At 41.0% G+C, this 16,340-nt stretch overlaps 1 protein-coding gene across 1 annotated transcript in view; it reads right to left on the bottom strand.

The window, feature by feature from the left end:
* The window catches only part of LOC112231657 (microsomal triglyceride transfer protein), a 62,660-nt gene extending 49,721 nt beyond the window's left edge, over positions 1-12,939 (bottom strand). The window contains exons 1-9 of the mRNA XM_024398354.2: positions 12,246-12,939; positions 10,202-10,392; positions 8,139-8,282; positions 5,997-6,104; positions 5,345-5,601; positions 4,467-4,617; positions 3,940-4,097; positions 3,383-3,551; positions 122-229 (exon numbers count right to left, since the gene is read on the bottom strand). Coding sequence (XP_024254122.1) covers positions 122-229; positions 3,383-3,551; positions 3,940-4,097; positions 4,467-4,617; positions 5,345-5,601; positions 5,997-6,104; positions 8,139-8,282; positions 10,202-10,392; positions 12,246-12,306 — 1,347 coding nt within the window. The 5' untranslated portion in view covers positions 12,307-12,939. The remainder of the gene's footprint in view (positions 1-121; positions 230-3,382; positions 3,552-3,939; positions 4,098-4,466; positions 4,618-5,344; positions 5,602-5,996; positions 6,105-8,138; positions 8,283-10,201; positions 10,393-12,245) is intronic.
* Positions 12,940-16,340: the final 3,401 nt, after the last annotated feature.

Below are 16,340 nucleotides of genomic sequence, written 5' to 3'. Positions count from 1 at the left end.
GGTGGTGCTTGAGATTATTAATATGAAGTAAAAAATAATGTTTTAATCCTTTTAAGAATTTGTTTTGTACAACTCCCCTCATTATAGACATGGGCTAAACATATTAGATAGCTTTACTCACTGGTAGCTCGCAACCTCCTTTTTGACAGAGTTTGTGCACAATGGCACCCATGATGATCACCACCGATTCTTTGATGTCTTTACTGCCAATCTTGCCCTTTGAAATGTCCTGAAAAAAAACAATGTGTCATTATCATCATATGATTTATCATCATACAGTACCCCAAAAAACATGATTTTAAATAATATTGCAATTTTGGAAGTCATTAGAGAGTAGGTACAAAATCTAAGAGAAGGAGAAACAACTGCCCCACAAATAATGTATGTGTTATTTCCTTTAACGCAACACAGGACATAGTCAGACTGAGCCACAGAAATGCTACAATCAAATATGTCATGAAGGGTGCATTGAGAGCGCTGGGTCGTGATCAGTATGGAGAAAACATTTTCAAATGGCAAGGTTGAAAAATATTTACAGTACCAGTCAAAAGTTTGGACACCTACTCATTCAAGTTTATTTAAAAAAAGTATTTTCTACATTATAAAGTGAAGATGTCCCAACTATGAAATTACATTATTCCATATAACAAACAAAAGAAGTGTTAAACAAATCGAAAAACATTAAAAATGTAAGATTCTTCAGAGTAGCCACCCTTTGCCTTGATGACAGCTTTGCACACTTTTGGCATTCTCTCAACCAGCTTCATGGGGTAGTAACCTGGAATGTATTACAATTAACAGGTGTGCTTTGATAAAAGTTAATTTGTGGATTTTCTTTCTCTTCTTAATGCGTTTGAGCCAATCAGTTGTGTTGTGATACGGTAGGGGTGGTATACAGAAGATAGCCCTATTTGGTAAAAGACCAAGTCCATATTGTGGCAAGAACAGCTCAAATAAGCAAAGAGAAACGACAGTCCATCATTACTTTAAGACATAAAGGTCAGTCAATCCAGAACACTCAAGAACTTTAAACATTTCTTCAAGTGCAGTCGCAAAAACCATCAAGCACTATGATGAAACTGGCTCTCATGAGGACTGCCACAGGAAAGGAAGACCCAGAGTTATCCTCTGCTGCAGAGGATAAATTCCTTGGTGTTACCAGCCTCAGAAATTGCAACCCAAATAAATGCTTCAGAGTTCAAGTAACAGACACATCTCAACATCAACCGTTCAAAGGAGAGTGCATGAATCAGGCCTTCATGGTTGAATTGCTGCAAAGAAACTACTACTGAAGAACACCAATAAGAAGAAAAGACTTGCCTCCCGGGTGGCGCAGTGGTCTAAGGCACTGCATCGCAGTGTTAGCTGTGCCACCAGAGACTCTGGGTTCGAGCCCAGGCTCTGTCGCAGCCGGCCGCGACCGGGAGGTCCATGGGGTGACGCACAATTGGCCTAGCGTCGTCCGGGTTAGGGAGGGTTTGGCCGGTAGGGATATCCTTGTCTCATCGCGCACTAGCGACTCCTGTGGTGGGCTGGGCGCAGTGCACGCTGACCAGGTCGCTAGGTGCACGGTGTTTCCTCCGACACATTGGTAAGGCTGGCTTCCGGGTTGGATGCGCGCTGTGTTAAGAAGCAGTGCGGCTTGGTTGGGTTGTGTTGCGGAGGACACATGACTTTCAACCTTCGTCTCTCCCGAGCCCGTATGGAAGTTGTAGCGATGAGACAAGACAGTAACTACTAACAATTAGATACTACGAAATTGGGGAGAAAAAATATTTAAAAAACAAAAAAAAGAAGAAAAGACTTGCTTTGGGCAAGAAACACAAGCAATGGACATTAAGACTGGTGGAAATCTGTCCTTTGGTCTGATGATTCCAAATTTGAGATTTTTGGTTCCAACTGCTGTGTCTTTGTGAGACACAGAGTAAGTGAATCGATGATCTCTGCATGTGTAGTTCTCACAGTGAAGCATGGAGGAGGTAGTGTGATGGTGTGGGGGTGCTTTGTTGGTGACACTGTCGGTGATTTAGTTAGAATTCAAGGCACACTTAACCAGCATGGCTACCACAGCATTCTGCAGCAACAAACCATCCCATCTGGTTTGCGCTTAGTGGGACTATCATTTGTTTTTCAACAGGACAATGACCCAACACACCTCCAGGCTGTGTAAGGGCTATTTGACCAAGAAGGAGAGTGATGGAGTGCTGCATCAGATGACCTGGCCTCCACAATCACCTGACCTCAAACCAATGGAGAGTGTTTGGGATGAGTTAGACCACAGAGTGAAGGAAAAGCAGCCATCAAGAGCTCAGCATTTGTGGGAACTCCTTCAAAACCGTTGGAAAAGCATTCCAGGTGAAGCTGGTTGAGAGAATGCCAAGAGTGTGCAAAGCTGTCAATCAAGGCAAAGGGTGGCTACTTTGAAGAATCTCAAATCTAAAATTGATTTTGATTTGTTTAAACTTTTTTGGTTACTATATGATTCCATGTGTTATTTTAGTTTTGATGTCTTCACTATTAATCAACAATGTAGAAAATAGTAAAAATAAAGGAAAACCCTTGAAGTAGTAGGTGTCCAAACGTTTGACAGGTACTGCATGTATAATAAATAAATGTACCAACACTTGCACTTTTGACCCCCCCCCCCTTCTAGCTCTGACTCTACTGATAGCTACATTGAGGAAATATTTACTTTCTATGCCTGTGATATGTGGTTGTCCCACCTAGCTATCTCAAGATGAATGCACTAACTGTAGGTCGCTCTGGATAAGAGAGTCTGCTAAATTACTAAAATGTAAAGTTGTAAAACATTGTGCTAATGTTCTTACTGAATATTGCCCTGATGATGAGCATAAGGGTTAGGGTTAGGGTTAACCCTAACCCTAACCCTTTCAAACCAGAAAAAAATGGATACGTAAAAAACACAGTAAGTCAATGATTTTCACTGGGAGCCGTGCGTTGGGGGAGGGTACAGTGTTGTGCTGCGCAGTCCGTCAGAAGTCACAATGATGCATTTTTGGGCTCACGAGTGGCGCAGAGGTCTAAGGCACTGCATCTCAGTGCAAGAGGCATCACTGCAGTCCCTGGTTCCTATCCAGGCTGCATCACATCCGGCCGTGATTGGGAGTCCCATATAGGGTGATGCACAATTGTCCCATTGGCTGGGGTAGGCAGTCATTGTAAATAAGAATTTGTTCATAACTGACTTACCTAATTAAATAACGGTTAAATAAAACAAAACATCTGTCTAACCAATTGAAAACATTGAACTGACTTTTTACCAAACAATTTCTCCCCATCCTGCTGTGTTGGACATGATTTTAATTTATTTTGGTTTGAAGGCACCATAAGATGTAGAGTTTGATGGCCATTGGCCACTCACCACCAAAGCCTGGAGCATTCTCTCGTTGGGGTGCGAGGCAAAGCCGCAGGCATACAGGAACCTCTCCTGCAGAACCATGCCTTTGGGGTCGGCAAAGTTGAGGAACTGCAGCATGGCGTCCAAGGAATCGGGCGTCTGGGACGAGGTCACGGCGTCCACCACCTGAGGTCTGCAGACCCCAAGAGAGTTGGAGAGAGGCGGTGAGTCAGAAGTCATATCTAAAATGGCACCATATTCCCTATATAGTTAACTATGTGGCTCTGGCCAAAAGAAACATGGGGCGAGAGACAGACAGCAAGGAAACGGGGTGAGGAGTCTCTACATCTCATAAGAAAGCATCAAAGCCTGAGAGAGAGAGAAAAAAAGACAGAAAAATTGGAGAAAATGAGAGATCGAGAAGAGAAAGAATGATATTAAAAGAAGTGAAAATAAAGAGAAGAAAAAGGGAATGAAGCAGGAAAGACAAAAAAAGAGGAGAGCTAGAGAACGAGGTAGACAGAAAGAGAATGAAAAGGAGGGAGAGAGAGACAGAGAGGTGGGAAAGTGCTAGGGATTACAAGGCAGTCTTGCTGGAGCGCTTCAGCACTTGGAGGATCTCGTCCTTGTAGGCTTTCCTTATGCTCTGGATGAGAGCCAGGAAGCTTCGGGGAGCGATGGCCTTAGACAAGCTATCTGGTTCAAACTGCTTCTGTACTGCTTGCCAGTGCTCAAACAGCTAGTGGGATGGGCAGAGAAAAGGAAAAGAAAGGAAAAATAGTCATGTATTAATTAAATGTTTGGTTGGCAAGGACATGTATCGACAGTGTGGTATAGTGTTGGCAAATGCAGACTACTAATAAGGGCAGCTTTTCACACTATTGTAACACCTGGACTCTGATAATTTAATTCTAGCACCATTGCAGCAATCAACCAGGCCAGCATAGTTTTGCCCTGCACTGCCTTTTTTAATTATTCTTTAGCAAAGAGTAATTTTTTAAGCATTTGTTTTGGCAGTATGGAACCTTTCAGAGGGAAAAGTCAGTGTCCAAGGTTGACAACAACCTGAAGCAATTTCTTTGCTTTATTGCTTCTCACAACCACTCACCGATTGACAGCCCTTGCATTGGGATTTGACCTTCTCAGCTGCCACACCAACAGCAAACAATTTCTCATCAAGTGATTTGACAACACTGGCAACATTCTTCCCCGCAGCCTCAAACGGCCCAGCCTCAATTGCTACCAGCGTCAAGCTTTGCCTGAGGACAACATAAACGAACAAATCCATCAATCAGTTTCTGTTCCTTTGCTATTGATGTTCTCAGAAAGCCTATTCAATCAATAAGTGAAAAAACAACATTACTTTCACAATGAAAAATGCAGGAATTAGTGTATATAACCACAACATGTAAAGAGTTGGTCCTATGTTTCATGAACTGAAATAAAAGATCCCAGAAATGTTCCATACGCACAAAATATGATTTATATCTAATTTTGAGCACAATGTGTTTTACATCCCTGTTAGTGAGCATTTCTCCTTCGCCAAGGACCACCCACGGCTGTTCCCCTACGCAGTCATGTGAGATCCATAGATTATGCCCTAACGAAGTCATATGACCAGTAGCTCAGTAAAATGGTTGCGTTTATATTGTTGCTCAGTATGTATTCCATTCAGTTTATCCATATTGCAAGGTATCCCTTTTCACAATCCTGATTCGTTTTAATGTAATAAATGCCCCCACAAATCCTTATTTTACTTGCATGTGTTGAATTAGTGTAGTAAACAAAAGAAGAAGAAAATAAACTATTGCCTCAAAGTTTACAGGATATGTTTTTCACCATTAACATTCCATTGGACTCCCTTGTGTCTTATATTTCTTAAAACTGCATTGTTCGTTAAGGGCTTGTAAGTGAGAATTTAATGGTAAGGTCTACAATTGTATTCGGAGCATGTGACAAATAACATTTGATTTGTGCCAACCTTACCTGGACACTATTTTAGCAGCGGTGGTGCGGCGTGCATTGACTGCTAAGATGTGAGTCTCCTTGGCTATGGCTGACTTAATGAAGCCATCCTCCAGGGTGAAAACAGTGACAGAGCTGGACTCCCCACTCACGCCCAGGACCTGAATGTAGGTGGTGAAGCCGGTCTCTGCGGTCTTGCAGGTCTCCAAAGCCTTGGTCCTTGTCACCTGGCCCTGGGCAGCCTTATACTCTACCGTACACCTCCCGGACACGTCATTCTGTTCCCAGACCAGACAGATCAGTCAGCCAACCAAGTACTCATACAGAAAACCATTGAAAAACAGTTTTAAGCAATTGTTTGAATGATTTACATTGAGAATTCATAAAATTGTATTTTACAGTGCATTATTTTTTTATATATTTTTTTAATGACATGATATAATGGCAATTACATGAGTATCCACTTATTAATTTTGGTTTCTCTAGGAATCATTGAAACAAAAATCATACATTTAATCAATTTAGTACACGTGGTGGTTACCAATTGAGTTTATTAAAAATTACCCAAAAGTAATTTCTCTTAGTAAGTGCCTGCTAAAATACGACTGTAGAGTAAAACATTTAACTGTTTCCATGATTACCTATAACTGCATATGTATTGGATCTCATTTACCTCTATGACCTTCCCAGATCTGCATTGCACCTGCAGCAGGCTGGCCACACCCCTCTTCAAGTTCTTAATGGAAGCAGGCTCCGCCTTATAGCAGTAAAAGCTGCTCACCTGAAACAGAGGAATGGAACAACAAACAAGTCAATACGATACGAAAGACTTCTTATTTGCTGAAAGTGTGCATAGTAACAATGCACTAGAGTCAAATGACAGGGAACAGTGACATAACTGTAGTTTTCTCAGATTAACATTATCGAAGTGCCTCAGATAATCATGAGATGTCAACAAATGGAAAAGGGTCTGACTTCATAGGATCTGACTGAACTTCATCTTGAGGGTGTTCCTTGCGAGGGAGTTCCTTTTTTCTTGGCAAGGTATGCACATGGCATTGCGCAGGGGCCAATATGAGTGCCATTTTCTTGTCAAGGAATGCCCACGGCAAGGAACGCAACCCAAGACAAATTCTGCAGTCAGACACTATCAAACAAATGTCTTATTCACTTTCCCAGCATATTCCACTCAACTCAGGGCATCATACTATAAATCACACTTTGAGGCTTAGATTAAATGACTAGATTGATTAGGCTTTATTTACTATATTTGTTAAAAACTATAACCTTCTTTAACCTTATTTGTACATATTCAGCCTTTATCAACTCAAGTGATAGAAAGCTTTATTTGAAAAACCATGTCTAACATTGCAGAGATTGCAGAAAAAAAAGTCTTAAATACAATACAGAAGTACAAAGGTTGCAGACAATAGATCACATTTGAGTAAAAACAAACACATCGTCCCCCTAAGGTCACCATTATCACAAAAGTTTCAAAATCTTTGTCACTCGTTCATTATCTTACACTCACCGGGAAGTTTATTAGGTACATAGGTGGCTCCTACAGACAGTGAGTCACGTGGCTTGTAATATGAAGCAGGCAAACAGGCATCCAGTTACTGTTTGATTGAACATTAGAATAGGCAAAACAAGTGACCTAAGCATCTTTGAGCATGGTATTCTGGGTTTTTCACGCACGACTGTGTCTAGGTTTACAGAGAATGGTGCGACAAACAAAAACATCCAGTCAACGGCAGTCCTGTGGGCAAAAACAGCTTGTTGATGAGAGTGGGCCAAGGAGAATGACATGAATCATGCAAGCTAACAGACGTCCAATCTGCATCAAATGTGTGATGTCATCTCATCAGCATGGACCAACATCCCTGTGGAACATTCCTGTGCAAAGGGGGGGGGAGGGGTGCGACTCGGTAGTAGATGGGTAATGTAATCACTTATTATAGTTTGTAATACTATGAGATACATTTAGTTTCAATATGTACAGTCCAGTGCTAAATTGTTACTATTTTCATAACAGATTTAGCGGATCACAATGCATTCAACAGGACATTCATTGATCAACTGGTTCAACTATTCACCTCACCCTGTCTGTGTCATCAAGGAACGGGGCCCCTTTGCCACGCCAATGCCCCCACACTTGTCTCCCGTGGGATCTGATAACCGGACGGCCGGCAATCTGAAGGGTTGACCTTTGCACATACACACCATCTGTCTGGTATTTCCCCTTCCAGCGTCACCACACTAACACATTGCCAATTACAGCTCCATTAATAGTCCTCGGAAATATGGATGTCGTCAAGGATGCTCCGGAAATGGCTCCCATACTAGATTACGTATTTTTTTATCTTAACTGATTGTAGTAAAAGTGATGGTTGATATAGAAATACATGTAAAATTTAACAATACTTTTATGATTATTGACCTATGAAGATATAACAATAAAAGTACTACAATGATAGAAAAATAGCTATTTGTAGTAGATCTAGTACACTTCTGGTAATAATTAAACACCCTACTACCTACACATGTTACTACATCTACCTATGGCAGATAATCTCCACTACAGTATACCCAAAGTACATTCGTGTTCCTAGTAACTGCCTTAAATTCAATCAATAATTTAGCATTATGCATCGATAAAAACACACAGTAACACTTTACTTAGCGCCTGCAGGTATAATGCATTATGATCCGTTCTAACTCTTTTTTAGACCTGTTATGAGCATGAATGAGCCCCTTTATAATGGCTAATAACTGTTTGTTTCCATAGACACAAACCAACATCCACAGCTCTTACCTTTCCGTTTTTCAGGTGCACCATGAACGGCCTTTCCAGTGCTGCCAGCTTCTTCTCTCCGAGAAGGCTTTGCGTTGTTGCGCCCTGGAATATGTTCTTCTTGGCTGAGCGTGGGGCCACATTTTTTATCTTCACATTTGAGATCTGTGGATGGGAATGGAAGAGCTTGTTAGATGATCTGGAGGACAAAGAGGAGGAGGACATAGTCATGTTAAGAAAAAAGGAGGAATTTATAACATGGATGCATGTTCCTCAACGGGCAGAAGAAAAGTTAGTGACTAAAAAGCTTAGGACATTTCAAGCAGCTCAATATCAATATTCTCCATAGAATACAACCAGAGTGGAAGGTATAGACTTCAAATAGTATTTGAAATCTTTAAAAAAAATGTCAGTGTTTGGTTTAGCCTGTCTGGAATTCCAGGCAGGCATGTTGGCACTTTTGAGACGACTGATTTTGGGCCAGGCACGTACAATTAAGCACAACTTAAGTGTAACAGAATTCAAATACTATTTGAACCCAGGCCTTTTTAAATACAATTTATAAAACAGACTCCCTGAGGGGCCTGTCTGAGAACTTAAGTACTATTTTTACACAATCAAACCAGGCCTTTTTCTATTTGTGCCAATTACAGGGGACATTAAGAACCTCTTTCCCAAGACCACTTTCCCAGGATCATATCAATATGTGGTTGAGTTTTCTTTCCTTTCACATTGTAAACAATATGTTGCATGTATAAACTCCAACATGTACCCTCCCAAAACAAGAGGTGTTTTCAAAATATATATATATATCCCAGGGAAACATGTAACCAGGTTTGACAAAAACTGGCTCTGTCTGACCCTGAATGAATCCTAAAATCAACCCCTAACCCCTACTCACTGCCTTCTCTGCGTTTGTGTAGATCTGAAAAGACTGGATAGGTCTAAGTGTTATGGTGAAAGTCCCAACTAGGCGATGTAGGGTTACTGCCATAAACCAGTTACACATATCCAATACTCTCAGATCTACATATGGTTTAGTGGCTGGGGTTTTAACGGTGGATTTGGGATTCAGGTTAATCTATCCAACATACATTTAAGTCATTTAGCAGACATTCTTATCCAGAGCGACTTACAGTTAGTGCAGTGGTCACCAACCGGTCGATCGCGATCAATCTTCAAGGCATTCTATGTCATTCACCAAATATTTATGTAGAAAAGCCAACGAACGATAAAGGCTTGCGCTCCTTTTTTAAAAATCGTGTTGCGCTGTTGCCGGTAGGTGCACTTGACTCAAAAGTCCTGCGCACCGGGTAGCAAAGTGTTCCCATGAGACAAACTCCGCCTACCTGGCAAATCTGTGACTAAATCGAGTGCACCTACTGCGCTGCCCAATCGGATAGCTCAAATCACAGTGGCTACAGAGCTTCCATGACCCTGGCCACAGCCACGTTTAATAGGCTACTAGCCTATGTAAGATTGAATAACTTTTAAAACCATGACCACAGAGAGACTCAACGAATACAGCTGTTTTTATGAGTGAGTTCATGTTCAAGTTTATATTCAGCACTGTCACTGTTTTTATTCAACACTATTACAAAACGCGCTCCTCCGTACTTCCGCTTGGGCTGCAGCTGTAATGAATGAGTAGCCAAGTATCGATAGCCCTGCGTTTCATTATTATTAGCAGCTTGTGGTGTCGATTTTAATATTAAGGAATATTTAACTTTCTCTGGTCATAGGAACAACATGAATTTGTGCATGAGGCAGATGCGGTGCGATTCGAGTTTCGCCATCAGGTGGAAGACGGTGTCCTCTCTCTCTGGTCAGTCTCACTGGAGGAAAGGAAGGAGAGAGCAGGGACCGTGAAAGGCGGTTGGAAAAAAAATTGTTTTGAACTCGGAATTCCAAGTCAGAAACCCGGGCATCTTTCTAGAGCTCTGACTTTTCGACCTGAAGATCACTGATGTCGTGATTTGATCTCGTTGACCATCAGATGCAGGTACCATCAGTCCAGTACATTTTCCCTCAATGTAGCTATCAGCAAAGTCAGGGTGAGGAGGTGGTGCTGTGGGATTATTTACCACCAGTTGTATGAGCTGGTCGTCCTTGCTGCTGGGGTCTCTCCACACTAAATTGACATCCACGTCACTGGAGATCCTATAGCCAGCACTGCCATCTTTTGACCCCTTGGCCCTGTCCACCAGCACCTCCGTGGTGTAGCTGAATTTGTACAACCGGTCATTGTTCAGCCTGGGTCCAACAGCACCAGCACCTGAAACAACAGGAGGGGGCATGCTGGAATCACAGCGTGATATCAAAACGCACAGTGATATGAGTGACTTAGTAGGGCAGGGGTTCTGTTTTCTTTTTGAGCCCCACTAGGCCTTTTCAAACTGCATTCTCTTAACCCAGGGATATCCTTAACCCTGGGTTAAAATTAGCCTAGGGCCAGTTTAACGTCCTTTTACACAAGCATTTGTTATCCCTGGCTAGTTGAAACCAACTGTCACTTTTGTGGAGTAGAATATTCCTGTGTCACTTTTCTGGAGTCAATTGGGTGACAACCCAGGGTGTTTTCACTAGGCTAAGAGCAGTTGGAACATGGCTACGGAGACCCCGAGGACCCCAAAGGGTTGGGAGTCACTTAGACCAGGTGTTTCTCAATATAAATATCAAGGTCTTTCATCAGTAACTGCACATTGTCAGTAAGCTGATTAACACTAAAGGGCCCTCACTGCTGAGTGAGATGTCTGTCAAAACAACTCCTAAAAAAATAGTTGGTATATACCATTAAGCAGTGATTGAATTAAGGTATTTTCCTCAGCAGTCAATTACTTCCCTTTGTATGTCAATCATTACAAAAAGGCTTGAGTTCAGATTGGAGAAATTAATTACTCTGTTAGATTTGTAATGTCTTGGCAACAATTAACCGTTTAACCATTACACACGTTACCTAGTACCCTGGCTAATTGCTACTGGTTCGACAGAGAAAGATCAGGCAGGTGGATGAGACTATGATACATGTAAAACCATGTGTAGCTTTGGGCAAAATACTTCCAAAAATCCTATCCTCTGTAGCAGATTATTTAAAACAGACAATAATATGTATACATCCTGGATTCAGAAGGTGAGAAGGTGAGCCCTTCATGGTGGTGCAATTGCACCTTGTAATATTGTGTCATTATTACGAGAACCCTTGTAAGCTAAACCTACGATGGTCTACGTTTCTGATGGACACAATCAACACTGGAGACAGTGAACGTTGTGGGTGGACTATTAAAGTCCTCTATTGCTCTAATACAGTGTAGCATTCCAAAAGAAGTGACATTAGGCCATGAGTCAAGACTGACGTGTCACTTTCGAGTTGCATCACCAAGTGCTGAATCAAACATACAAAATCTGTCACAGACAGCTGTATTCAACCACTTTGTCAACTACCTCAGTTTCTACTGACCAAGTTGAACATTAAAGAATTGAATTAATATCGCCTATGATTAATAGATATGGCACCCAAAGAAACTACTTTACCACCACCAACTACAGTAGTATCCACAATACCTACCCTGCAGGTTGCCTCAAATGTTTAGGGGAGTAATTACTATTGGTTGTGTACTTAAAATGTTTATTTAACTAGGCAAGTCAGTTATGAAACAAATTCTTATTTACAATGAAGACCTACCCCGGCCAAATCTTAACAACGCTGGGCCAATTGTGCACCGCCCTATGGGACTCCCAATCACAGCCAGTTGTGATACAATCTGTAATCAAACCAGGGTCTGTAGTGATGCCTCTAGCACTGAGATGCAGTGTCTTAGACCACTGCGCCACTCAGGAGCCCACATTACATCACCAGGAAACTCTATGTAACTATTGAATTTAGGAACGAACATGTTTTGTGAATCTCCAGCGAAAGTGATTTGTTGGTTTCTTGGCTGTTGCAAGACCATTCAAAGGTTTTATTACAGAAGTTCCAAGGTCACTGACTGTAGGCCTAGAGCCCAACTCCTTGACTGTAAGCCTAGAGCCCAACTCCTAACATACTCTCTAAGCAAATCACAAACCAACACAATATAAAACAACATATTCATCACACATATCGGTACATGAAAAAACCCAATAACTCACCTCTATTAGAAGCAGAAAATGAAGATGTCATGCAGAGCAAGAGCACAAAGAGAGCTAACATTTTGCACTATATATTAGGAGCAAGAAGGTGATTGCAGGTAAAACTTTACTGAATAGGCGCTCACAGGCCAGAAAGAAAGGCTCAGCTACCTGAAGCTACTCAAATTATGTTAAACGATGTGGAGGGCAGAATCCAAACTCCACGCTCAAGAACTAACTACGAGATAAAGAGCAAATCATTAACTTGTAGCGCAGAGTTTTAACAATCACTTCAAATATCGATAGGTGCAATGCCCACTGTCGCTGGGGGATACGGGAGCAGTTAATTTACGTTCCTACACCTAATGATCGGATGATAGGCTTATCAACAGCGCATGCACAAATGCGAATTGACATCGATATTTCGTCCTCAAGCAGTAGCCTATCATGATAAAATCAGCGAGACAATTACATATAGGCTAAAACAGTAGTTTCACAGCAGTAGCGATACTTCCGAATTTGGCCCAAATTTAAGCAACACGTTTAAAACAATAAAACTCTACATTTACAACGTACGTCTAAAGTGGTTAAACTATGGTGACATTTACCCCTCGGTTGTGAGACGGCGTCAATTTGAGATTGAACCTTTCACCTAATTTTGCATGTCGGTAATAAACAGATTGACATTGTTGCACACACGGTTCAAGGAAATTGACTATACACGTCACACTATAACTGCCAGCATATGAGCCAATGGTAAGTATTTGTTTTTTTTGTCGTGCTTGTGTGCGGTTTGGGGGAATTTGTAAGCACCAGCTTGAGGTCAGTTTTGCGTTTCCCCACTCTAATGGTAAGGATGGATGTGGGGACATGTGGGGAGTGGACGCTGAATGATCCGTGACCTGTGACCCCCCATTCCCATCAGGGATAAATTGATCTGGGTTTACATTATAGATGATTCATATCTTTGATTACATTGCGAGGGAAAGGAAAATAACAGTTCTAGAATTTATCAAGCAGTGAAGTAATTTCCTTGACAGTGAAGTCGTTTTTATAATTGTCTTTATTGGAGAATCCTATCTATATATATTTTTTTGAAGCTCATATGCTTCTACTGATTAACCATAAACAAAGTATCTCACACTTCGGAAAGGAATATAGAGGCCTCCTTTCAAGGTGATACTTCTCTGATTAGATCAACTCCGTCATCAGCGACAACACCACAATGATTAAATTACATTTTGCATGCAGCCCTCCTTCATCGATGTCTGGATGAATGTAATTTTGAGTGATTTCCAATCAATCTATTGTATTCATTAATAGGCATTCATTGGTTCACTTTATTTTTTCATGCATTTGGGGAAAAATTGAGATATATATATAGAGATATTGAGTACAGATCATATTGTCTTTATAGTCTTTCAGATGATGTTATTCTTTTGTTCTGAACAATTGTCAGTCTAGAAATACTGGTAGTGGTGCAGTATGTGGTATGTGGTAACACTTACATTACATTGCCATTATTACTATGTAACTACTTATGTAATTGCAGTGTAAAAAGTATTGTTGTAACTAATGATTACACTGTAGCAATAACTCTAACGTTAACCCTACCCCTAACCCAAAGTAAGTAGAGCGTAATAATTAGTAATTAACCATACTCAGACTGTAATGACATAAAACAAATTACACAGTAATAAGGGCACTATAGCGAGTAAAACTAGAAGACATCAATCAAGTCGGAGTATTTTTTTGTTGTCTATCACAATTTCAAGTCCCATTTTAACTCCCTTTCCAACTCAATCTAACACTCATTCAAAATCTAATTCAAACCAAATCAGAACAAAATGACAACCAGAATGACTACCAATTGCTGAGTAAGACATGTATTGAGATGCACAGGAGGGGTTCATTTATTAGAGCACAACATTCAGACTGTTGCAGATAGAAATAAAATCACTAGAGCTGATACAATAACCTATTCAACATGACAGACAATGGTATCTATTCTACATCATACATTTCTATCTGAACGTTCAGTGACGTTGCAACTTTGTTGTTGTGTTTTAAGTCACGAGTGAGCCAGGTGCCTGCTGGGTATAGTTGGGCCAATCGGCCTGGAACACTTCAGGTTGTGTGTGAGGCATCAGGGCCCACTTGGTGCACCGTAGGACCACCTTCTGGTTGAGGTGACACATGGTGGGGGCTATCCAGGGTCCTCTGGGTACTCAGGGGTCTGGCGCTGTGCTTCTCCCTGGGGGTCTTGGACTCTGCTCTCTCTGTGTCTGCATCCTCCAGTTTACCTGGGAATGGTGCATTATAGATAGACAGAACTCCAGATGTTGAGTGAATCAATCAACATATCAATTACTAGGTAAATTAATTATATTATTTGTCAGCACATAACCTTGGAGACTCATCTGAGTCACAGTTTGACATCCTTTCTAGGAAATGATCTCTGTGAAGTGTAAAGATAATGCATTTTGTAAATGCATTACAGGCTGTCCTTTTTTGCATAGGCAAATGTATTGGCCAGTGGGTAGCAGTATTGATATACAGCACTTATTGCAGGGGTGCACAACTTACAGTATTTGTCCAGGGGGAAGTGGCAGCCAGATATTGACATGATTCAAGGGGCAAGAAAATAGTTATAGCTCAATGTACTATTTCTTGGTTGCATGGTGATTTCATGCTACATGGCATTGCATCATCATTCATCCAATTTCAAATAGATTTCTCTAAGAACTAGGATTTTTCCCCACACATCATCAATTACTTTTTAGGCCTGTATGCTGTGAAGTGTGCAGCCAACTTGCAAGGTACAATGGTTCCAAAACATAATTTTTTATCTGTGATCCACTAAAAGTGTTTGCCATCTTCAAGTGACCCAACAATTAAAACACAACCATGGTTTCAACAATCAATCCTCCCAGCTAACAACATTTGGCATAGGTGTCTTACAATGACGTAATTTTCTGGTTGGAAACACTAACCTGGTGGTATCCTTCTCACTGATCAAAGCCATTCTGGAGGCAGGAGGGAGGTTTTGAACCTCCTTCACTGTCAGCTGCTCTCTTCCTGGAGCCTCATAGGCTGAGACAGGGTCCTTGGCCAGGGCGGAACACAGCAGACTTAGAACCTGGTCCTTTTCTGGACAAAAGTAAATACCACCACAGGTTAAAGGCATAACAGATCCATGTTTACATCCTGATGGATATTAGTAGGGGCTTGGGATTATGGTCCCAATTAACAGTGGTGGAAAAAGTACCCAATTGTCATACTTGAGTAAAAGTAAAGATACCTTAACAGAAAATGACTCAAGTGAAAGTCACCCAGTGAAATATTACTTGAGTAAAAGTATTTGGTTATAAATATACTTAAGTATGAAAAGTAAATGTAATTTGCTAAAATATACTTAAATATCAAAAGTAAAAGTATAAATAATTTCAAATTCCTTATATTAAGCAAACTAGACGGCACCATTTTTTTATTTATTTTACAGATAGCCAGGGACACGCTCCAATGCTCAGACATCATTTACAAACTAAGCATGTATTTAGTGAGTCTGTCATATCAGACATAGTAGGGATGACCAGGGATGTTCTCTTGATAAGTATGTGATTTATACCATTTTCCTGTCCTGCCAAGCATTCAAAATATAACGAGTATGTCACGACTTCTGCCGAAGTCGGTCCCTCTCCTTGTTGAGTGGTGTTCGGCGGTCGACGTTACCGCCGACGTCTTCTAGCTATCACTGATCCATTTTTCATTTTCCATTGGTTTTGTCTGGTCTTCCTTCACACCTGGTTCCAATCCCATCAATTACATGTTGTGTATTTAACCCTCTGTTTCCCATCATGTCCTTGTCAGAGATAGTTTGTTTTGTATGTTTGTGTATTCTGTATTGGTGCGCGACGGGTTCTTGTACCCACTTTTATTTATTATGTAACTTTGGTTTTGGAGTTTGTTAAGACTATTAAACTACTCCATTTATACCAAGTTCGATTCTCCTGCACCTGACTTCCCTGCCACCTACACACACAACATTACAGAGTACTTTTGGGTGTCAGGGGGGAAAAAAATAATTAAAAAGTACATTATTTTATTTAGGAATTG

This window comes from Oncorhynchus tshawytscha, linkage group LG34 (assembly GCF_018296145.1).
Source record: "Oncorhynchus tshawytscha isolate Ot180627B linkage group LG34, Otsh_v2.0, whole genome shotgun sequence".
Taxonomy (NCBI): Eukaryota; Metazoa; Chordata; class Actinopteri; order Salmoniformes; family Salmonidae; genus Oncorhynchus; species Oncorhynchus tshawytscha.
Note: the sequence above shows the minus strand (reverse complement) of the source record. Positions and strands in the feature narration are given on the sequence as shown.